A 25440-nucleotide genomic window follows, 5' to 3' on the forward strand; every position below is an offset into this window, starting at 1 on the left:
GCAATGCCTAAATGATAGGGTATCCCTGTGAAACACCTGGCACTCGCTTTAGGGAAGAGATCCAATAGAGATGCAATAGAAGAAGTGCTGTGCTTCTTCAACAGAACAGCAGACAACATTACACCATGTACCTTTATACTTGTCCCTTAAGGAAAATGAATTTTGTGTTGCCAGAAATATACATTGAATGTTCCTAGGTTTTCATCTCCACTCTCCAAATTTTGTATCTGTTGGTGCATTGATTGGTTGCTACTGTATTTCAGAGGCATTCATCCAGTGCTGCCTCTGATACATGATTTTACAACACCAGTATGTTTACACCAGAGAAAACAACCACTGGAAATAATTATTAAAGGTTTTTAAAAAAACAAACAAACCCGACAAATCTGTTTTTTATCATCTGCAAAAACAATGAGTCTTGTGATACTTAAAACACTAACTTTTTTTTTTTTGGTAGACTTATACCATACCATAATAAATATGTTAGTCTTTAAGGCACCACAAGACTCTTTGAGATTCTTACTGCAACAGATGAACACAGCTGCCACTCTGGAAATTATGTAACAGGAACCCGACGCAAAGTATTTTAAAATAATAACTATTAAAAACTATATTACAAAGTCACAAAAAATTGCATTTTAAAATCCCGGATTAATTTCATATACTGCCAAGTAACTGTGTATAGTCCACAAAATTCAACACAGGAAAAACTCATTAATGGCTGATGTATGGTCCCTGGACTGGTTTGCACAAAATTCAGGAGCAACATAAAAGTGACCTTCAGCAGTCAATGCTCTGCATGTATTATTAAATAAGTAGAATAACTACTGCAAAAGCAATCCAGTAGTTTCTGGATGCTGGTAACAATATGAGGTTCTTCAGGTATCACATACCTAAGATCTTTAGCTTCAAGGACAAGGCTTCCATTAGAAGCAATCTTCTGAGTACACAGAACCTCACCATCATTACTAAAAAATCTTTCTAGTTCCAAGCATGGAACACCGATACACAGCTGCTTCAAAGAAAAGCACAAGCCACAGAGAGCCGTGGGAGTCACAATGGAGATGAAAACAGTCAAGGCTGCTTTGCTCCAGGTTTCTCCAGCAGTGCAGAACATGCAACTCTAAATCACACAGCCGAAGTTCAGCACACACACATACACCTTAGTAAAAAAAAGAGTAATGCAGGAATGAATGCAGTGCATTTACTGATAGTGGAGAAATGTGATTCAGTTTGCATTTAAAGGTGAACCTATCTTTTTGAAACAATAACAGAACCGAAACAAAAGCCATCCTTTGAAATTTGCACTTCTCCAAATATTGCAGTGTAGTTCCCCAGCCGAATAAGATGTACAAAAATTCAAATACTAAGATATGTGTTCATAAAAAGGGATATATTAGTGAAAATAACATACACTATTAGGGGAAACCGCTTTGCAAAATGCTATTTTTTTCCAGTCTTAATGAGTGTGTTAGAAGAAATCTGCAGTAAAATGCTGATGACTTTTCATGAGGATAAAAAAAAGACCACAAACTGATATTGAAAAGTGGAGAACTGAATTTAAGACTGGAAATATGAGAAATTGAGAGAAACTGAAATGGAAAGATATGTCCACCCTCAATTACATTACATTTCCATTGCATTCCACATGCAATATCTAGCAAAACAGATTGGACAGTGTGAAAATAAGTTGATAAGTTGTTCTTGTATAAGAACATTATTTTGAGATTGTGTACAGTGACTGGGAGGGACTGCATGCACAGCTCTTCTGAAATGAGAACTTCGTAGCGCTGCCAATGTTGACTTTGTTTTTTCAAGCAGGTTGGACTTTAGTGTGGGAAATAATGGAACTGGCAACCAAGAAAAGGATGAATAATACAACTATAATCTACTAGATATTAAATTCCTTGTTTTGCTTACCTTTAGCAATCCAATTTCAGGGGAATTAAATGGCCAAAACCAGAAGCGCAATGTGCATATCCCCAGACTGGCTGGGAAGTACTGGGTGGTAACTATTCTTGCTCTGTCCCCTTTTTGTTGAGTAGATGAATTGACATACAAAAAATTGTGCCCATTACCTTCAAGAAGACAAAAGAAATCCCGTTAGTATTAACAATGTTTTAAAACAAAAGGAAACATATTTCTCTTAGGGTGTCAGATGCAAGACGTTATCCTGTTAAACTCTTAAGCGTGTTATTATATTCATAATCAGACTTTCAATGTATGCTTGTAGCTGAATGAGTGGGGATTTTTGATCCATCTGCTTGATAATGCAGATCCAAGGAATAGCAGTAGTTCTGGATTAATTTGAAATACAATTGTGACATTACATACTACCAGAGTGACTAGGGAATGTTATCTTTATGAATCTAGCAGCAGAGACTTATTCATACAACTATCTATGGGAAAAGCTGATTTCTAAATAAATAAGTAGATGAAGGACATTTTGCTGCCTGACAGGAAGGATAAGATGGTGCCCTCCCCCAATTCAACGTAGAGAAGCAAACCACACAAGCAGTTGAATCTTCACTGGTGATGGAACAGCATCTTCCACCACACCTGAGGGCAGCAGGCTAGATTAGGAGGAGTAGGGCAGGCCTCATGGCACACACAACAGACAGGAATAGCTGGGGCGGGGGGCTCAAGAGAAGCAGCTGGAGGCTGTTATCATTGCTTTCCCCACATCCCAGCATCCAAGGCTGGCTGGGGGGGGGTGACAACAGGAACAGCCACCCATGGCAAACACCTTGGGAGACACACCTCTACTCAATTAGTGAGGCTCTTTACCTCTCTACCTCCTTTCTTTCTACAGCAAAGGAGAAAGGGAGAGCGGGGCGCAGATAGCCTTACCACTGAAGTAAATTAAAAAAATGGTAGTGGCACAGGAGGAGAGGCTACCACCACTATCACCATGAAGAGGAGCAATGGCAGTAGTGGCAGGAGGAAATTAAGGAAAGGGGGGTGCCCCCCACAGTGTGATTTACTCTAGCTCCTGAACCCCTCTGAGGATGACCCAGCTACCATCTTTTACCTGGGTGACCATGACCCTTTCCCTAATTGTGGCACTGCCCTTAGGAATGCAAAATCCAGAACTGTGCTAGTAAATTCAGAGGAACATTTCATCGTTGAAGATATGTCTAATCAATTGTGGCAAAAAAAATATTACCAGGGACTGCGGTAGGAAAGATCACTAGATTATTGTGCCAATCATTTCTGAGACAAGGGAGTTGCGGTAAACACTGTGGTTTCCTTATGGGTCTAGAAAGCAACAAGGAAATGACAGGAATGGCGCTTAAAATGTTTATTTTTTCTAAAGACAAATCAAATGTTCCAGGAGGCTGTGAGGTTTTTTGGGACTGTTGTTAAATTATATAATTTTTTGGTACAGGAGTCAGTTATGTTTGGCAGTGGCAGTGTGTCCAGTTTCTGTGAAAAGAAAACCACTGCTGTTAGACCTGCTTAGATTGTCAATTATATAGCATAATGAATGAAAGGATATATAATGAATATTTAATAATTTTACTTATACAAATTATAATACTGACAGAAACATTCCACGGCCTTTTCCTCCCTACTTTAATAGTTGAATATTTTCCCTCTGTTTTCTAATAAAAAGGGGGGGAAATACAGAGCCCAATAATGCTTCCCAAAGTTTCTGTTTGTTAATTAAGTACAACTGCAAAACATGGTCAATACTAAGGGCGTTTGATACAGAGACATATAGATCGTCTCCACAATGGCATCTTTTAATTCTTCAAAATATTGTTAGGTTTATTAAGCCCCTCTTGTTTCTTTCAAATTCCTCATCCTTATCTTTAATTAGAACAATATGTTTGCATCCGGTACTCAGTCTGTATGGAGTCATGCTGATGGTATTCCTCTGCAGGAAAAGAAATGCAAACAAACCTATTAAGACTTTGAGATTAGTTCAAAAGAATGCGCTACCTAAGGAAGTTCTGACAAGTGCACTTCATTAGAAGCTAAAGCATCCTTGGACTATCTCTCTCACACTTCTGTGTGGGATAATAGAAACCATCATCTTTGCAAATCCAGGCACAGCGGGCCACCGGGGAGGCGGCTGGAGGTGTAGAAGCAGCAAAAATGACACGGCACCGGCTTGGGAATGAAATGGCTACAACTTTTATTGATTCCAGATGCAAGTCAGCTTTGGCATAGGCAATGGGTATGTATCCTGAATCAGCCAATCTGGTTTCTGGCTGATAACTTCATCAGGGTTGATCTTGGGGTTAAGGATCCTCCTGTGACACAAATTTAATAGGGTTATGCTCACTTCTCACTGCCTATCCTGGGCTATGAGTAGATACCCTAAAAAGATATCACTGGACAATTGTCACAAAGAAGGGTGAAGAATACTTTGAACTCCCTGAAGCAGGTTATCTAATGTTTTTTTTTATTCCCTTATTCCAGGTTGAGGAAAGTTTTTCAGTCATAGCACCAAACTGCTTTTGGGCAATATTCTGCAGACCACATTCCAGTGGTGGGCAGGGTCAGAAGCAAAGGGGGTGAGTGCAAATTTTCCCTTTGTACAGTAGGTTAGTTTCTTCATACTCAGTCCTCTATTCAGGTAAGGAAGAAGCATGTTCAGAGTTCAAGGAAGGCAGAAGCACTCAAGAAGGGTGCAAAGCAAGGCTGGTGAAGGGTGTGGTCTGAAGATAGTTCTGAAGGTAGGATAAGAGAGGCCAGAAAGGATGGATTTGGCCCCTGAGCCTAAGCTTCCCCATCTCTACCTTATTTGAAGAATTCCAGCACACAACTGTCTAGGAAGAAAACACCACTGGCTGTGCAATATTAGTGACCCCCATATTGTGCCATGGGGCAAGTAGCTGTCTTAGACAGAGTGTAGGAGAGAAACTGGGAAACTGGCATGGGGGGGCAGTAATAAAGCTTCCTCCCAGTACTGAAATGCCAGTCTAATCACATTTCCTGGCTAATGTTAATATTATTATTATTTAATTAAAAAACAACAACAACCCTCACAAGATCCTGATTGCAAGTTTCCCACATTTGACTTTTTGTCTTCATTTGTCAGGTATCTTTACTAAGTACATAAAATCACCTTCCTGGAGCCAATCCAGATCTGACAGTTTTAGTGGGTTTATGTGAAGGGGCTTAACAAGAGGCCATTTGGCTACACCTTCTAGTCTAGTCAATAGAAAGGTTTGAAATGGTTTTTGGAAGCTCAAGGAAGAGTGATGTGTGGAGTAAATGGGATGCCTCACCCCGCCTTGCAATGTTGAGGGAACTGGAGCAGGGCCTCAGAGTTCAAGCAAAGCAGAAACACTCGAGGAGGACCCGAAATTTAGCCTAAAAATTTGCAATGGATAAGGAGTCTATAATTGAAGCTCTGTTGGTCTACAGAAAAAAAAGCAAAACATTCTTTATAACGTATATGATTAGTAATGTAGGTACAGTGGTACCTCTGGTTAAGTACTTAATTCGTTCCGGAGGTCTGTTCTTAACCTGAAACTGTTCTTAACCTGAAGCACCACTTTAGCTAATGGGGCCTCCAGCTGCTGCCGCGCAGCCAGAGCACGATTTCTGTTCTCATCCTGAAGCAAAGTTCTTAACCCAAGGTAATATTTCTGGGTTAGCGGAGTCTGTAACCTGAAGCGTATGTAACCCGAGGTACCACTGTATACAGCAAGGTTGGACTTCCCTTACATGCAAAGACGAGAACAACAGTAGGTCCAATGGTCAAGAAGATGTTCTAGAGCGAAGTGAGGGGCGGATGAGGCTCACCAACCTGGAAAGATAGCCCATCTAGGAGAAAGAAAACTGTGACCTAAACCTCAACAGCCTTGCAGGATATCTTTGGGAGAAGAAAAGGCTAAAGAGTATACCCTACACAAATCTGGAGTGGAGTCCTTAAGGTGATTGGGTGGTGTCTTGTGGGCCTCCTTCCAGCAACTCCTGCAGCCAAGCTGGTGCCAAACATATTGCTCTGCTTTCCTTTGTACCACATCAGTGAGGCCGAGAGGGGGGTCCTGTTGACTGGGCAGCCCAGGACCTCCATACACACTGCCCAGGCTTGTGCCCTGGGAAGGTCACTCCATGCTGCTTATGCAGCGGTTTGACCATCCCCAGAGACGAACTCCATTGTCTCTCAAGACAGACGGATGCAAACAACAACAAATACTTCTAGTATCACCACAATTGTCCCCACAGCTAGAACTTTTTGTCATCCACAGTAAACTCAAAAATAATAGCTCTATTCAGACAAGAGTATAGTACACAGAAAATGTGAAGGGCAGTTCAGTGGCAGTCCTTACCTCCTTGGTTCATTCAGTGAACCGTCTTTCTCTAGAGCTTATGTGCATTTGGCTCTGTACCTGACTTGAACACACAGAGGTTGGGGAGACCTGCTACTGTAATCCTGTTCTGCCTTTCTAGGTATTTAGTGAGCCTTGTCACTATCTTTCTATGGAGAGAGTTTCACACATTCAGCTGAGAGCCATGTGGTATGTAATCAAGAGATGATCAAATTATGCATGTGTGAATCAGCTGGACTCAGCTGAATTCTTTTTCAATGACAGCTATAGGCATTAAAGCAAAATACTTCTTTCATCATGCTTGTGTGATGACCCATGGAAGTGTTTAGAAAATCCATTAGACAACCTGCACAAATAAACCTACTACAACAGAAGATTGGATACGCCAGTTGCCACAGTAGTCAACAATTGTTACACTATTTGTTACTCTTAATTCTTCATCAAAATAGGCCTAGAAGGGGAAAAGTTTACAAGCACCACTTTAATTAACAGGTTTTTTATTTTAAAAAAATGCAGGCAAATGTACAGAAGGCATATTTAATCTACCAGAACAGTATTTTCTCCCAAGGATTTCTGATTAATTAGTATCTTTATGTATTATTTAGCAGCCCATTCTTAAGAGATGAATAAATAAATGCACCCAACCATAGCAGAGCATCGGGAATGCTATCACCAGGGCTGCATTGAAAAGAACAACCTATAAAATTATACTGTCTGTTGTGAACTAAAGCAATGATGAAAATAGCTGATAACTGGCCACGTCAGGCTGTCTTATTTTATTCCCGTTCAGGCAGCACTGTCAGGCAAAATCCAATGCACTCTGTTTTGCCCATCTCTCCTCTGTCTTCTGTGGTGTCTTATTTATGCTTGCATTGTCACCAAAGAAAACAAAACATCCATTGGCATTTTCCAATTAGTTCCCGGTAGCATTTGCTCACCGTAGTTTGCCTCCTTGCACAGCACACAAAATTGATTTCGTGTCCACCACTGACCTGGCTCATTCAGCAAATGGCTTGAGGATATCTGTTTCAGGAATAACAGCTTTCAATCATTTCCCCAAAACAGCGTATTACCTGGTGTGTGATCCTTGAGTGGACCTCCTGGTTCTATGACAGCTTTGCTGTGAACATACCAGTCAAATTCATCTTCAGGATCTTGTGTAAATCCACACACAGCAGTCCAGTCGTGGCCTTGTGTTTCAAAGTTACAGCTTCCTGGGACGGTGGTATATTGGCCTGGCAACACAAAGAAAACCACATTTATTTATTGTCGTTGAAGCTTCCATTTGAGCCAAGGATGGTGCTTTGATAGCCCAACAATCATTGGGTCTTGTGCCTGCATGGTTTAATTCCACACCATTGGGGGGTGGGGTGGGGAAAATAGGTCACCTGGTGCTATTTTTACAAGTGGACAGTCCCATCTACCTGTCAAACTGGTCAGATCCAGTTCTCAATCCTTGATTGATTGATTTACTTGTAATAATACAAGTCTGTTCACAAAGTGGTTTACAACCATTTTAAAATACAAAGGACTGCCTCTCCCCATATGAACCAACCTGGACCCTGCAATAATAATCTGAGGCCCTTCTTCATGTGCCTCCTTTGTGAGAGGTCCAGAGGGCAGCAACATAAGAACAGGCCTTTTCTGTAGTGGCTCCCCACTTGTGGAATGCTCTCCCCAGGGAAGCTCATCTGGTACCTTTATTACATATCTTTAGATGCCAGGCAAAAACATTCCTCTTCTCCCAGGTCTTTGACTAATGAAATCTATGGCCTTTTAAACTGTGTGTTATTGCTTTTGTTTGTTACTATGTTGTGTATTATTATTATTATTTTATATTGAAAATTACCTTGTGATAATCAGATGAAGGGCGTTATAGCAAATAAATCAATTGATTGATTAAATAAAAATGATAGCAATCCATACAAACTAAAATAATTCAACTAGAATAGTAAAAATAACATTTGAAACTTTATGAAAAGCCAAAGAAAGAAGTCACCACAAGTCTCCAGAAGCTCAGCCGAATGCAAGAGTCTTACCTGCTTACCAATGGAGTCTAGACAGAGACACATCAGTTCAGATGGAGGTAAAAAATGATGATTACATTTTTCAAAATAATGATAGTACAACTTTGTTAACTGGTGCAACTTTCATCGGCACAAATCCAAATTTACATATGTTAAGATGATAAATGACCTCCCAGCAAAGAAGTATTGCTGCTTTGGGGGGAAACACTCAGGTTTTCCAGATGGTGAGAGAGATATATAAGCAGGTCTTTGCATAGGCAAAGCAGAAATATGTGCCAGCTTAAATAGTAAGAAGAAAACTAATGTTTGGACCTTCACCCAAAAAGACAGACTTGAGAGAAACCAAATATTTCACACATGTGACTTTGGATTCTCTTGGGCATTTCCCTAGCCTGGCTGTGACCTAGTAACAAGGTATAATCATTGTGGGTGGCTTTGGCTGCAATCCTGAACACACAGGGAGTAAGCACCATTAAACTTCTGAGTAGAGGACTGCACTGTTATTGGGTGCCATGGAGGGAAGTTAACATACGAAAGGACCTACGGCAGAAGCCAGATTTGGGTCAGGTGCATCTGCATTGTTGGAAGTGTAAGATTCCTTATACACCTGTGAGAATTCAAACCAGTTGGCTTCTCATTCACTTGTTGTTGTTTTGACAAGAATGTGAATCTTTCCTCCTGCTATCTTGATCCTTCTTCACTGACTGACTTATTTAGTTCAGTTTTAGAGTATTCTTTCTTTTCTCTGAATCCATTTATTCTTGCATCAGCTGTTGGAAACTAGATTCCATTTCATTGGATGCATCCTGTGTTGGCAGGCATTTGTATATGCAGGGTCTGTTTTTGTGTCTCTGATATGGGGGCTGTTGCTGCTGGTGAGTAGATGTTGACAGCGATGCATTTGCTGCAAAACTTTCCCACTTTTATGTATGCTTTTTTTAAAAAACAAAACAAAACAAAAAACACACATGGATAGGAGGTCCTGTCTGTAGGGTTCCCAGAGGCACCACTCTGGCCCTTGGCTTAATTCCACAAGAGTCTTAGTGTCATTTGGCACTTCAAACACTGTGGACCTGCTCTTGCTCTTAGGGCTGTCCCTCTGGGAATGGATTGCTGGGCAAGTGAGAACAAGGGAAAGGTAGAGAAGGAATGAGGCAGCCGAGAGAGGGAAAGAACTAGGCAACCCTGCCGGGTCTCAGACTCTGCTCACCATCAGCTATAGCCCCCAAGTGACATTTCCTGTGGGTGAACAGCCCTTCAAAGGAAAAAAAGTAAAACAAAAATAATGAATGTACAGCTTGATGAAATAGAGCTACTTGCAGGACAACACACTCTCTTGTCTATTAAGGAGCAAGTGCTCGCATATATCAGGCATCGGACTAAATGATTTCTCTATTTAGACACTGGAAATGGATTTCGGGGAAATGTTGTGTGATGCATGAAAGCACCTTAGATCAAAATGTGGGATGCAGTGCTAAAGGCTCAAATGTTTTCTGTGTATTTTGTTCATTCTTGTAACTGAAAAAGTTTAAAGAGCTAACTTGAATTTGAAAAGACTTTAATTTAAATTGATTTCCCCCCCTTTGGTATCTGAAAAACTCTCGATTTCCCCACTTTTTATTATGTGACTATAAATGAATCTGGTCTTCAATTACAAACCACCTTGCCTGAGCAAAAGAAATCAATCTAAATAGGTGGGATTACTTTTGGTATCTTCGACAACCAACAATGCAATAGAATACTCCAGCACTCTTGTAGAAAGGAAACAACAGAGATTTATTCAGCATGCCAGATCAATGCAAAACCATAAAGCATAGTAATTGCAGTAGTACTTGTTAAATGTATTCCTAACCGAATGAACAGGGCAGTATTACTCTTGGCTAAATGGGATTGTTGACTCTGCTCAGACCTGAATGCAGGAGATGCCAGGTGAACGCTATTGACATAGATTGTTGCCATGCCACCCAGGTAGTCACAAGCGTGCTACTTCAGCCCTGAGAGGCACAGTTCTTCTATAAGTGCCAGAAAATCAAGAGCCACAATTTGGAGCTACTGGGAGCAAGCAGAGATTAAAGTGCCCTTCACACACATTGCCAGCAGTGTCAGAGCTACTTCCATATAGTGAGGTCCCATACTGCAGGAGAGGGCATGTGACTAATACAGACTGGCTTTTTCTTTCCAACCCAACTGGCACCCCAGGCATAGGGAAAGGTTCACATGAGTTACCTCTACTCAGCACCAGGGGATTGAACTGGGAGCTTCTGGCAGCAGAGCCCAGGCAATTTTTTCACTGCACCATCAGGGCAGCTATCAAGCAGTGGGAGTTATTGCAATCATTTATGCTGTGCTGCAGTGCCACCCAACAAGACCACATGAACCAACAGGGCCTTTTAAAGGTAAGGGGACCCCTGACCATTCGGTCCAGTCGTGACCGACTCTGGGGTTGCGGCGCTCATCTCGCTTTATTGGCCGAGGGAGCTTCCGGATCATGTGGCGAGCATGACTAAGCTGCTTCTGACGAACCAGAGCAGCACACGGAAATGCTGTTTACCTTCTCGCTGGAGGGGTACCTATTTATCTACTTGCACTTTGACGTGCTTTCAAACTGCTAGGTGGGCAGGAGCAGGGACCGAGCAACGGGAGCTCACCCCGTCGCGGGGTTTCGAAACGCCGACTTTCTGATCGGCAAGTCCTAGGCTCTGTGGTTTAACCTACAGTGCCACCCGAAAGCAACAAACAAACAGGTCCAGTAAAGCATGTCTACTATGTCAGTATCTAGGTCTTTGCTGGGGACCAGATATGGGATTGCTTCTTCCTTTGAATCAGTGTCAGACTCACTGTCAGAGTCTATGACAAATCCAAGTTTCAGCGCTCTTTATCAGATGCACTGAGCACCTCCCGTATTGTGCATCTGATGAAGCAGGCTCTTGCCTCCCAAAGCTCAAGACATGATAAATGTGTCTCCCAGGTGTCACAAAACTGCAAATTCTGCTGCAACAGACTAATGCGGCTACTCTTTTATAATCTCTGTCTACCGCGGAAATGGATGAGACTTTGAAATACTTTAAATGTTGTGCCTTGCCATTTCATCATTACTAAAAAGATCACCTGGCTACAATAATTCAATCACAATATCTTGCCAGTGTAATTCAGCTTGCATTGTTTACAATAAATACTTAAGAGCAGTATGTGCTGGGTCGATGAAGTCAGCTGCCTGTTTGCACCTTCTTGACATCCTTTTCTTTTTGATGTAAACCAAATCTATTTACAGGTGACGGGGAAAGGACTGTTCCATTTGTCTCTAAAATTGCTTCCATTTCAATATGCCAAGGCATTTGACTAGATGGTTCATCAGCACCGAGGCCTGCTATTAATAAAACCCATGCATAATTGAATGCAGTTCAGCAAAATTGAAAGTGCTTTCAAGGTGCGCATGCAGTTTCCCTACATCACTACCAGTGCTGATTTTTAAGAGGCATAACAACTGTGGGAGACTGTCTGACTGGGGAGGGCCACTTTAGTTGACTTTCCTAGGCTTATTCCTAGGAAAGTGGTCATAGGATTGCAGCCTCTATGGTGTAGCAAATGTATCGAGATACAAGAAAAATAGTCAAGGGGAACCACCTCAGAAGCAACATGTTCATAACAATCCTGTCCTGAGTAGCTATTTTATAGCACGTAAGCTTTTAAAAAAGCAGCTTACATTAATGCAGAGAGATAGAAGTACTTACTGCAATCAGCTTCATCAGAAAAGTCTTTGCAGTCAGCCTTGTAGTCACAAACAAGGTGAGATTCAATGCACTTCTTGTTCCAACATACGAAGTCGGTAACAGTAGGGCACACCCCAGAATCCTCTCCAACTGGAACCAACAGGACAGCTAAATCAATACTTTAATTAAATCAAAGAATGCCCTTTTTGATTTGTTTACCCATTGTGCACCATCACTTTAGTGATTTTCTGCTTCCAACAGATGTTATTCAATCCCGCTCACTTTTAATGATGGCTTGTACCTGCCTAGACTGCTCTATTGCCCATATTCAGAGCTTAATGGATGAGAAGCTTTAAGCAGACTGAAATTCAATTCAGCATGAGGACAACGCTTCATTTGCCTTGTTTGGTCTCCAGATGCATGGGGGGTATGATAACATTCATTGCCAGTAAAGACAAAAATACATAGAACAAAGGCAGCAATGACGAGAAGCCCAATATGCATACACAAACTCAGACATAGAGTTCCTCCTGTTTCCCAAAGGCACCACCTCCACCATTGCATCATGAGTTTTCAAGATTATGGAGTTCTCAGTGCCATTTGCAATGCAGAACAGAGGACTATTTATGCTTTTGAATTATGGTGCTGGAGGAGACTCTTGAGAGTCCCATGGACTGCAAGAAGATCAAACGTATCCATTCTTAAGGAAATCAGCCCTGAGTGCTCACTGGAAGGACAGATCGTGAAACTGAGGCTCCAATACTTTGGCCACCTCATGAGAAGAGAAGACTCCCTGGAAAAGACCCTGATGTTGGGAAAGATGGAGGGCACAAGGAGAAGGGGACGACAGAGGACGAGGTGGTTGGACAGTGTTCTCGAAGCTACAAACATGCGTCTGACCAAACTGCGGGAGGCAGTGGAAGACAGGAGTGCCTGGCGTGCTCTGGTCCATGGGGTCACAAAGAGTCGGACACGACTAAACGACTAAACAACAACAACAACAACAGTTTGAGTAAGTCAGGAAATCTCTCTTTTGCCAACTCCAGCTCCTGTATAGTTGAGGAAAGGTGGGGGCAGGAGGAAAATAAAGCTTAGGACACACACAAACACCCAGCAAGGTAGTCTCCTGGTTGCTCAAACTAGCACGCAAATATAATCAGTGAAAATAATTGAGCAGAAGGTTAAATGCAAGTACTGCATTCCAGTTAGTCTGTTGAACAAACCCTACTTTTTGTATTACACTTATGCTATATCTTGAAAGCAAAACTTTAAATAAAACATGCTTGGTAATGAAAAAAAAGGGATGATGATGATAATGATATGCTGACTGGGGTGTACAAGAAATTTTAAACCCAATGCACACTGAAATGCTGTAATACTGAATACTGAAGGCAAGAAAAAAATGCCCTATCATAAAATCTGACTCAGGTAACATATCTCAATATCTTCATTTGTTTAGCGTGAAGGTCTGAAGGGATTTCAAAGTGTGCTTGGTTTAACACACTCAGAAAACATCACAGGATCAGCCAGAATTTCCAATCCTGGGGAATTTTCCAAGCATGTTCAACCTAACGCACTTAGAAGCTTTGGCAAACTGCTGTGCTATACATGTAGAACTCTAAGAAGAGCCCATGTACCCAGAGAAGTTGGTGGCTGAACTTGCATGCTCCCATGTATGTTCAGGCAGATGCCCGAATGAGGCTATAATATACCTGCAAACAAGTTTAAAAGACTCACTTTGAAATCAACTGATAGCTCAAGATTACACCTGACGACCTCCTCCCTCTCCAACCCAAAAGCCATGATGGAGGATAATATTGAAGGATCACATACAGTTAGTCACAAAGGCCAGCCGGGGCAGGGGCCATGGAAGGACATACTAAAGACACCTAAAGCCAACTTGGAGTGCGCTGCAAGGAAAAAATGCAGCCAACTTTTATCCTCCTCCTTTCCTGGCCATAATAGGCCATTTCACATTTGAATTTTGCAGGTGGCTCCTGACCACTCCTGTGGCCAACAAAGGAGCTGACATCATCCACTGGCTGTGCGGGAAGCCAAAAGACAGCCCCTCCCCCTGATTCCAGGTGATCACATTGGGCCACAATCACCACTCCTGGTGAATCAGGTATGCAGTTCTTCTGACAAATGTCAGCGAACCAAGGCACCCCACAAGCATATTGACCGAGCCATAGAACGCACATCACACCTATCGAAGTGCACGACATGAGGCTACATCACTCTGTTCATAAAACTTAAGCATTCACAAGAGAGAACTTGGTGCTGGGTAAACGGATGAAAGAGCGATGTGTATCCAAAGTGAGCCAACAAAGTGGAAATGCTTTATTGCTAACAATTGTATTAAGATATTCTGCTTCTGGGCGGAAGATACAAACACATACCAGGAACGCCAACTGTACTACTACAAGTGGAGATGTAAGGACAAGGCAACACACAAATATAAGCAACAGAGGAGAAGATGGTACCTCAAGTGTGGGATCCTGAAACACACTTGAATCCCAACCTCAGCACTCCAAGCTGGGCAATGAATTCAAATGAATAGAGGACATTTCCCTCTTCTTTTAATGTGGAGAAATTAATCTTTGTCTTTACTTGTGGACTAGTGGACACTAGTCGTGATGACAATATGAAATATCCAAGTTTAGGGGTTACTTACATTGAATACAAATCAACAGCAGGCAAGAGCAATTGCCTTCATGCTTCCCAGAGCTATTTCCCTAATATACACATGTGTTGGTTAGACAACTGCATTACAAAATTCAGAGAAGTTTAGTTGTATTTCTGTTTCTTTAACTGTGAATTTGCGATTTAAACCAAGCTTCTCCCCCATCCCTACTAAATGCAAGGTATCGCTTTACCAGTTTTTCAGCCCTTGGCTGAATGTTGACATTTCATTAAGGAAGGAAGAAAATGGTTTTCACTCAGAATAGTGTTTGTCATAATTAGGAGCATTTTTTCATTTTAAATTCAGGATACTTTTACAAAAACAAGATAAACTGAACAAACTAAAAAGGATGCCAGAGAAAATTAAAATAAAATTTGTTTCCCCAAATATAATTCAACTAGTTTGCTCTGAACCAACCAAGAGTAACATGTTGGAGAAACAGAAAGCGCAATGACAAAGAAATCTAATGAAGCGGTATAGCACTTGCATGCATTCCCTGTTTTCGCCTGCTGTGCTTCTCAAGTGTCCTTGCAACGTAAACTATGGGGAGCTGTTGAACTATAGAGAAACGCCAAGGCACTGAAAGACCTGCGCAAGCTGTGGACGGCCAAACCCTTAGTTTGATCCCATCGTTGTTTGACTCATATTGCAACCTACATATATTTATTTGGAGAGAGGGCTCTGTCCCCTGCTTACTCTGCTTACCAGCTCCCCTCACATTCCCTAGACTTTTCCCTTCCCGCCCCATGCAACTACCAATCCCCTTTTCACCTCCTCAAGCCTATTTTTTAACCCACTTCTCTCTTCTGTTATACTGCACTGCTTTCACCTTCACTCCTATGCCCGTGTCCCTCCTTCCTTTTGTGGAACCCCACTTCCAATTGCAACTACCCTATTGCAACAACCCCTTTCACCTTTAGTCGAATTATGGTGCCACCTTCCCCTCCTATTATGCAGCTCTGTTTGTACTTCTGTTTTCATCTTTACCTCCATTTCCATGCCGACTCTTCCAACCATTTTTGCAACCCCCTTTTGCAACCCAATTTTCACCTTTATCCCTTCTCCTTCATTTTATTAACTCCGCCTTGTGCACAGACCACTCCCATTTCTGTGGCTCCTCCTCTCTTCTGTTCTGCAGTCCCCTTTGCACACACAAACCCATGATGATATCTGTTACTGTATCTTTAAGCTGAATAGACTCTAAAGAGCAAGAGTGTCATTAGCGTGTTCAGTTAGAGGTTAAGTTCAGCTGATGGCTGCTGCGCATATATGGGTGTTTGCTTGTTGATGAAATATCCATTCTAAATTACTACTCGGAAGCTGGATCTTCTTGTTGAAAACAACACAAGGTACTAGGAGTGAAATACATTGCGTGAAGTTACTGTGGGATATTTGCAGGCTCTTCATCCCGTATCTCTCTCACACAAGGCAGCCAAGGAATAGAAGAGGATGTTTGAGTACAGCAAGAAGGACATGGATAGCTTTTCTTTCATTTCTCCCAGCATTCCCTTCTTGCCACCCCCCAGCCCCCATAATGCAAATAATTACTCTTAGTTTTAAAAAGTTATCCTTGGAATAACTGTGTGGCCTTTCTTGAAATTGCTATTTTTTCCCCTTGGTAAATGATAAATTAAGATTTAATTCTATTCAATGCTTTTCTATAAAAGTTTTTTGGGGGTGGTGGAAAACAAACTATAATTATGCCTCAAATACAAAATGAACAGTTGCAATCCTCTTGTGAGAAGCCTTGTGGGGAAATTATATATGCAAAACTTGCAAAAATATACTCCTGCCTGATGATCAATATAAAAAGCTGTAATATCAATGTCCTTCACTACTATTGTGATGCATTTCATTTTCCTTACTGTTTTTTGTATGGATTCCTGAGATAATCTCAAGTGCTTTGAATGCATAGAGAGCAGCAGCAATGTATAAATGCTAAGTGCTGGGTGAAATTGGTAGCTGAATAGTTTTAGTAGGTTAAAATCTATTAGAATACTTTTAATGGGCACATGGTATTTTATATGACGTTTATAAAACAAACCACGTCTGTACAATCCTGGCTTGGGCTTTCTCCTTTCTCTGTTAATATGTGCCTCTCTCTCTTTTTTCTTGTCTTAGTAATCATGTCAGCCCCCTGCTGGGCCTTCTGCATTTATAATATACTATTGATGAGCAAGCCCTGAATAGTTTGTAACAGTCTGAAAAAATTTCACCCACAGCAAATGATCAATGACACTGGGGACAGATACCAAATGTAATCATGTTAGCACAAAGCATCACTCACAGTGGGAAGAATTGAAGTAGCCAACAGGAAAAAAAATTGCCAGCCATGCACAGGTGCTGTGATTCAGTGCATATGATAAAAATCAAAACTTATGAATCTTGGACCATGTCTGTGGCACACTCTCAAGAAGGATTATTATTATGATTAAATAGCTAGTCATGCAAATATTTTACCAGCTTTTAAATTGTTGTGGTAGACATCAAAGTTAAAATTGGGAAGAGTTCTAAAAATACTTAACATATAAGTGCTGTCATGCTATGTTTTTGAGGTAGCCATTGACACGCTACTTTCAAAATAGAGAACTTTTGAGTGTGGATGTGAATCAGGAGGTGAATAAAGTGTTGCATTGAAACAAAAAAAATTCTAAAGGCAGGTATCTCTCTCCCTCTCCCTCTCTTGATGCTATATTGTTTCTTTGAAGGTTATATTGTTTCTTTGAAGGTTATATTGTTTCTATGAATGCTGCTCCTGTGAATCCAAATGAAAACAAGGACGATCACTTTCAAGTATAAAAAGAAATTAAAGGGAGGAAAACAAACAGAAAAAGAAGGCTTTAATATTTTGTTTGTTGATTTGGGTTTCTTTTTATCCTGCATTTCTTTGAGTTAGATGTACTGTGGACAATAGTTAATTAGCTGTAGCTCTTCCAATCTAAAGGAATAATGAGGAACGTTTCTGTGTTCTGAAGATGCACAGCCTGTATTAAATGAAGAAGGAGGCAAAGAAGAGGAGGTGTGAATGTTAAATCACTAATAAAAAGGATGACTGATGAATGAACTCTTTCTCTGAGAGGAGAACTACTTAAAGGGAAAATGCCACATGCAGGAGAATATCACACCAACAATTCCTTTCTTCAAAAGCCGTAAAGCGTTTAGTAACCAAACTGCCTTTGAATTCAGAGGATAACCTTTTATCTAAAGGGATCTTACAGAAGAAAACATCCTTTGTGGGTTGTGCCCTCAGTGATTCCCCTTTCCACTTTTCTATAAAGGCAACTGCCGTGGCTTAAAAACTGTTCAGGAACAGAAAGTGGAGAACTTGGAACTAAGGTCTTGGATCCATGGGATGAACAAAATGTATATTTATTTATTTATTTAGGTACAAGTTCAGAAAGATTTCTTGGAAGTAGAATTCTATCAAAGAGCAATAAAGCTTAGCAGGATTCCTCAAAATACATTTGATAAGCACTTTCATTTTCAGGTATTTTTGTACTGGGGTGTTTTGCCAGTTGATTAGATATAGGAACAGCACCATACCATCAGTAACATGTGTGGCAATGGACAGCTGTTTCTGGGGAAAAGTTGATAAAGCATTTCCTCAGGCAGAAGTCGTATCAAATAAGGTGTGCTATCAATTCAAAAATCTGTGGGGATTTTTACTCAGCCAGGGCTAATCAGAAGATTTGTGTTGATTCTGACATAAAACAAGCTTAACAAATTATATTGACTCTTAGAGAATTCTGCCTGTAGGCATTGGAGCCTTGGCAGGCGGATCCACACACAATTGGAAAGATTTGTTGGTGAAGACATTGAGATACAGATAATCCCAGCTGCGACCATAGATTTGTCATAAAGTCATAATATCTGAATCTGGCTTTCTACATTTCTGCGAATTTCTGTTTCTTGCTGTAGAGTAAATCACACCCCCAAGAATGTGGTAGCAGACACTTGAGACAAAAAGGGCTAATGTTTGGGCATCCATGTGTGAGAATAATGCAGAGGAGATAGAACGTGTTATGAACTGAGTTGAATAGGATCCAAAATGCAGCAGTCTGATTGGTCTGAGAACAATAGGATTCAGAATGCAGCAGTCTGATTGGTCCTAGAACAATGCAGCAGTATGATTCGTCTGCAGGAGCCACCCAATCCAGCTCCAGATGGAAGCGAATCCACAACCTGATTGGCCTACAGGAGAATTCCGGAATTAGCCAATCACATGCAGCCCATTGTGTAAATAATGTATATAAAGCAGATACTTTGGGGGAACTTTCATTCCTCCTCACCACTATGAGCTGAATAAAGAGCATGAAATCCACTCTTGACTCCGAGTATATTTCAGAACAGGAGGGGGCAAAGTGGTGCCCGCCAATGGGCAGCAATGAGAGGAATTGTAGTCCACCGAATCTGGAGGGCACCATGTTAGCTATTCCTGGGATAGACGGTAAAGACACTGTCATAACCACCAAACAGCAAAATATAGCTGTGATTTTATTTTTTAATAAGCTGTAAATTTATTATTTAATATACTGAAGGCCTATGCTTCTTGAAACTGCTCGAGTTGATGAGTTGAACAAAGCAAGACAATGAACTTGGCTTAGTGTTACGTGTGAACCTGACCATTATTGCATTGCTTTTTAAAAAAACATTTCTATGCATTTATTTTTTCAGCACATACCATTTTGAGTAAGAAGTCCTTACCTGTGCTGCAGTTCTCATATACAATGTCATCTATTGCTGCTCCTCCTCCAAGATCCTTGATCCGAATGCCTTCAAACAGAACTTCAAAATTTCTCAGCTTCCCCAGATGTATTTCTGCTTTCTTCCAAAGGCCACCATAGTCTCCAGAATCACTCCAAACCTTTGAAAGACCACTCTCAGTCTTCAAAGAAAAGAATAAAGCTTGAGTGAATGCAAAACTCAGAAGGCTGAATTTGCACCTGCCGTGAGTATGGAATGTGGGGGAAAGAAAGTGAAAGTTGCAAGAAACACTGTTAGTTTAAGCAGGGCTAGTCATCATCTGCAAGGTACCACCACAAACATCCCTGACCACTGGCCATAGTGGCTGGACTGTTTGGAGTTGCAGTCCAACAACCCCTGAATTACAGCAGAAAATAAAGACTGAAAAGGAATGTGCAACCACTGTCCTTGGTTCATGAAAAGAGAAAACTTAAACATCCATGGGTAAATGTGCAAAGGGTCACGTTGCACAAGATTCCTGATACACAGGGGAATTATGTGACTCACTCAGGCATCCTCTACTTTCACTGTTGCATTACATGCAACACAACTTTTATAATCAAGTCAAACTTTCAGAAGCGGTTACGTGGGTCTTGAAGGAGGACTGGAAATCTTTCCCTGTGCATGTGAGAGTCAGGTTAATGACTGAGAGAGGAGACCCAGGTCAGAGCTGGGAGTAAAGGCTGCCACAAGTGAGAGGTGTTCCTACCATTCAATACATGTAAGCTAATTATAGTAAGCTTCTGTGAAATGTTCTTAGGGAACAATGACTTTCCCCCAAGATTTGTACACTACCATTTTGCTGCTGTTTTGGGCATTATTCTCTCTGATCTGTGCTTTTAAGCTGTTACATTAGGTTAGCATATTTGTATTGTTTTATATGTTGTTTTAGATCGTGTATGGATTTATTTACATGCTGATTATTTTGTTCTTGCTTTTTGAATTGAGATATTATTGTTGTTTGTTTGATACATTGTGAGCCACTTGGGCAAATTTTTGTGGGAAAGTGCATATAAATAAACAGATGGTGATGATAAATCTGATTCTTCAATGAACAGACAGTTAAGTACAAATTGTCACGTACAGGACCTATTTTCAAAAGTGTTACATCATTCTTGATGCCTTTCCCAGCTGCTATTTTTTCAGGCTTCAAATCATCCAAGCAGCTAAAATGAGCAAATTTTCTTATTACACGGCAAAGCTACAGCTGGGTTACACAACACCCGCAATTTAAGGTGCCACAAAAGTAAAATATATTATGCAGCGCCTGGAGGCAATCTTTTTTTGGTCTGAAAATACACTACTGATTTTGTTAACATTTTCTGTATTGTGTACATAGGAGATTCACACAAATCCTCACAAAGCCTCCAACTTTGGGGTAAAGTGCTCTGACAGGATGCAACCCAAGGGCTAGATTATATTTTACTACAACTATAGGACTACAAGGGAACAACCCCATATTAAGGCAAGAATCCAGAATCACATACTACTTAAAAATACAACTTAACAAGTAATAGATAAGGGCACCTGACCAGATAGATCAGTTAGTTAAAGGGTGTCAAAGACACCAGAAGACAAAAAGGGACTTATGAATGAATGTGAAATTTACAGACACTGGAAATAGACTGATGGATCCATCTCTATCTGGCACCGGTGACCACAAACTCAATAGCTAAGATGCATCATTTTAGAATAAATATTTAACATGGTTATACTCAGCATAATATATAGTTGTAATATCCAGCAAAAAAGCTAACACTATGTAGTTCAAATATGCAACCAGCACCACCGGTATAAAGTTCACGGCGTGTAACGCCTTAAAAGAAAATATTATGAAAATGATTTACAGGTGGTACATGACCCCAGTCAAACTTGCTAAGATTTACCACTTGTCTGACAATAAGTGTTGGAAATGTAAAGAGAATGAAGGTACATTCTTTCACCTCTGGTGGACGTGCCCAAAGATTAAGGCTTTCTGGGAGAAGATTTATAATGAACTAAAAAAGGTATTTAAATATACCTTTCCGAAGAAACCAGAGGCCTTTCTCTTGGGGATGGTTGGCCAGTTGGTGTTAAAGAAGGACAGGACATTCTTAATGTATGCTACAACAGCAGCAAGAATACTGATCGCGAAGTATTGGAAGACAGAAGAACTACCCACCGTGGAAGAATGGCAGATGAAAGTTATAGACTATATGAGACTGGCAGAGATGACCGGCAGAATCCGAGACCAGGGAAAAGAGACATCGGAAGAAGAATGGAAGAAATTTAAAGACTATCTTAAGAAACATTGTAAAATTGTGGAATGCTGAGACGTTGTGGATTTGGAAAATATGAGGTTGAATGCTGTAACCATTATGTTATATGAAAAGAAAGGTTAAAATTTATTTACTAGAAAATAGGGAAGGATTTGTTGATCATAATTAATTAGGGATTGGAATGCAGTAAGGGGAGGTATGAGGAGGTCAGGAAAATCTTTTATGAAAAAAGGGTTTGAAATTATACATGTGGTGTTTTTTGTGTTTTGTATGTGTTTATGTTTTTGTTTTGTTGTGATTTGTGTCTTTATAATCTGTGAAAAACTAATAAATATTTATTAAAAAAAAAAAAAATATGCAACCAGCAGACTACTCCTATGCACATGCTCAAGTCAACATTAATTCAACGGCACATGAACAGCACACTTTAACTGATTCCACTATGTGTGTAGATAGAGATATATAAAACACTTCTACTAGTACAGTCAATTCCAGGAAGTGAACACAGACTTTCTGAATACATAGCCTTTGCTCTAGGTCTCTCTTATGTGCAGTTGATTTGGCAGCTATGGGATGATTAACAGCAAACTAAAACAAACAAGGCCCCAATTAGTACTTAGCTATGGAAACAATACGAATGCCAATGAAAATCAATGATGGCTTACACAACAAATTTGCCTACAATGACTTCTGAACCTTCCTCACTTGGAATGCTAAAAATCCATTCATTATTCATGTCAAGGCCACATTTGGCCTACAACCAGTATCATTAAAGTGGATTGAAACATTTAACTGAATGAGAATTACGTCCTCTTGGACTGCAGTCATACACAATACTTGACTGGAATAAGTTCCATTGAATTCAGTGGGACTTACCTTTGAGTAGACCTGACAGATAGGCTTGAACAGTGGCACACACTCCACAGCATGTATAATTGTCAGCTTGAGGTGCAGCAACCTCAGCTGGTAGAAAGTAAAATGGGTAGAAAGTACTCCATGCACAGAGGCTATTCATAAGGCAGCACTTATTGCTTGCAATACAGTGCCTGCTACTTACTTCTCTCTACACTCTAGTACCTAAACATGTCCTATGTGTTTATCAATATATTTGAAGGGGGGAAAATGCCGCCAGTTCATGCAACAATAAAACTGGAGGGTAGCAAGGGATATGATCATTGTTATTAGACAATGTAACAAAGACACAGTCTGCAATTATGCCATAAGATTGTGCCATAAGAATGGAGGGTGGGCATGCACATTAGAGAGGTCTCCAGGGATCTTGCAAGTGATTTTAAGGAGTAAAAGGTTCATTGTGGTACAGTGTTAAATAAAAAATAGAAAGGGATTCCAACTGTATTTAAAAAGACAAATTCCGTGAATATTATCATATACTAGAAGAACTGAGGGTTTGTTGTTCAAGGCTCAGTCTCTTCACTCACAGCCTTAACTCACAAGGTGGATTTGGGGCAGCATGACCAGTCTTATCGCACTGGGCGCCAAGCCTAGTGGGCGCTGCAGGGCACTGCAGCTATGATGTTGTGAATTGAGCAGAATGAAATGCAATAGGCAGAGAATGCAGATTTTTGGCATCACACAGGGCACAGCTGTAATTTGAAAGACCAAAAGTCTGCCCCTGCTTAACTATGTCTCCTTCTGTCTCTCTGCACACACAGCTCCTCACTCCACAGCAACATGGTGCTTTCTGCTGCTAGACCCTAGAAAACAAGTGTACTCTTTTCTCCTGAATGGTGAGTGCAAATGTACTCCCAGCTTAAGTATGGCCATCTTTCTGTTGGAGATTCATTCCCCGTGTCTGCAGTCATGGGATTGTTGTCTATCACATGACAGTGTATGTTTTCATTCCACAGTGTGGGAAGTGACGGAGACAGGATGTTTTGGTATTACTGTGTTCTGTGAAGTAGGACTATTGTCCTTTGTTCTTTCTCTCTTTGCTGTCTGATGAGAAAGAGGAAGGAGCTAAAGCAGAATGCTCCAAGTGTATTATATGTAAATAAACGCAGATTAGCCAAAATGCTGTGCTACTGAGTTCTGTTCCACAAACTGCGAATACTCTGCCGATCCCTAAGTGTGCTGATGTCTCCAAGGCATCAGTCGCTATGATGTTCGGGTTGGAGAAAGCTTTTTTTTTATATATAAAATTTTTATTGGTTTTTCAACATATAATATAAGACAATACAAACAACAAACACTAACAAACAAACATATAAACATGTATAATTTCATAAATTTTTTTCATATACCCAATTTCAACGACTTCCCCATGCCTCCCTTTTCTGCATCCTTGTTTTAAATTTTTTCAGCAACCCCTGGTCTTAGTTACTTATTAATTCCTTTCTTTAACCTCTTCTTTCGTCATATCCAATCCTTTATCGCTGCAAATCTGCTATGCTTTACCCATGACATTTTAACACTCAATGATTTTACAAGAGTTTTTAAGATAAAGTTTAAATTTCTTCCAATCTTCCTCCACCGTCTCTTTCCCTTGGTCACGGATTCTGCTCGTCATCTCTGCTAGTCCCATGTAGTCAATCACCTTCGTCTGCCACTCTTCCAGCGTGGGTAGTTCTTGTGTCTTCCAATACTTTGCTAGTAACACTCTTGCTGCTGTTGTAGCATACATAAAGAACGTCCTATCTTTCTTTGACACCAATTGGCCCACTATGCCCAGGAGAAAAGCCTCTGGTTTTTTATGAAAGGTACACTTAAGCACCTTCTTAATTTCATTATATATCGTTTCCCAGAAGGCCTTAATCCTTGGGCACGTCCACCAAAGGTGATAGAAAGTACCTTCAGTTTCATTACATTTCCAGCATTTATTATTGGGCAGATGGTAGATTTTTGCAAGCTTGACTGGGGTCATGTACCACCTATAAATCATTTTCATAATATTCTCTCTTAAGGCATTACATGCCGTAAATTTTATACCGGTGGTCCATAACTGTTCCCAGTCAGCAAACATAATGTCATGACCAATGTCCTGTGCCCATTTAATCATAGCTGATTTAACCGTTTCATCCTGTGTATTCCATTTCAGCAAGGGTTGGAGAAAGCTTTTGAACGATCGACCAGGAGGGAGACAACATGCCAGTCGGGCATGTGTCTCTGCCAGGGTCCTACACGAGAATAGGATGCTCCTAACACTTTCTCCTTTTTGCCTCCTCTTCCTCTTCTGTTCTTCTTCCTCCATTGAGTGCACTTTTCTCTTTTGCCACACCACCACCATGATGCTAGGGTGGTCAGTGGGGTTGGTTACTAAAAAAAGCTAAACAATTTTATGGGTTTCAGGAATTTTACTTTTTGAAATATGGCAACCCTAGATATAGAGACCAGTTAGACAAATTTGTCAGTGAAGTATGTGAGACTGACAAACTCCAAGGGACAAATTTGGATAGTTCTGCATCAGGGAAGTGTGTGCGGGCATATATATACTTGAATACAAAGACTCAAAGCACTTAATTGCATCTATTCTTTTAGTTGTCTTTACACATACATGCAGTTTGCCCTTGAAATCTCTTTTGTGTGGGAAAACATTCCAAAACATTATTAATAGGAAGAGTCTGATTAATTAATAAAAGAGCTAGCCATTGATTGGGGAATTAAGCAGAAGCTTTAATTGAAGTGAAAATTAATAATGGAAAATTATAATGCAAAATTGATCCATTTAAGTATTTACTGATAATAAAGTGAATTAGACATTTCTAGTATTGA

General features: G+C 40.5%; 1 protein-coding gene across 2 annotated transcripts in view; it reads right to left on the reverse strand.

The window, feature by feature from the left end:
* MALRD1 (MAM and LDL receptor class A domain containing 1) overlaps window positions 1–25440 on the reverse strand; it is a 224678-nt gene that overhangs the window by 72348 nt on the left and 126890 nt on the right. Inside the window, exons 29-32 of one of the 2 annotated variants that reach the window (XM_053409891.1) lie at window positions 19415–19595; window positions 12049–12177; window positions 7364–7525; window positions 1921–2078 (exon numbers count right to left, since the gene is read on the reverse strand). In XM_053409891.1, coding sequence (XP_053265866.1) covers window positions 1921–2078; window positions 7364–7525; window positions 12049–12177; window positions 19415–19595 — 630 coding nt within the window. Of the gene's footprint in view, window positions 1–1920; window positions 2079–6298; window positions 6440–7363; window positions 7526–12048; window positions 12178–19414; window positions 19596–25440 lie in introns of those variants that run through there. The other variant, XM_053409892.1, reaches the window with a different exon arrangement.

Source organism: Podarcis raffonei, chromosome 12, assembly GCF_027172205.1.
Source record: "Podarcis raffonei isolate rPodRaf1 chromosome 12, rPodRaf1.pri, whole genome shotgun sequence".
Lineage (NCBI taxonomy): Eukaryota > Metazoa > Chordata > Lepidosauria > Squamata > Lacertidae > Podarcis > Podarcis raffonei.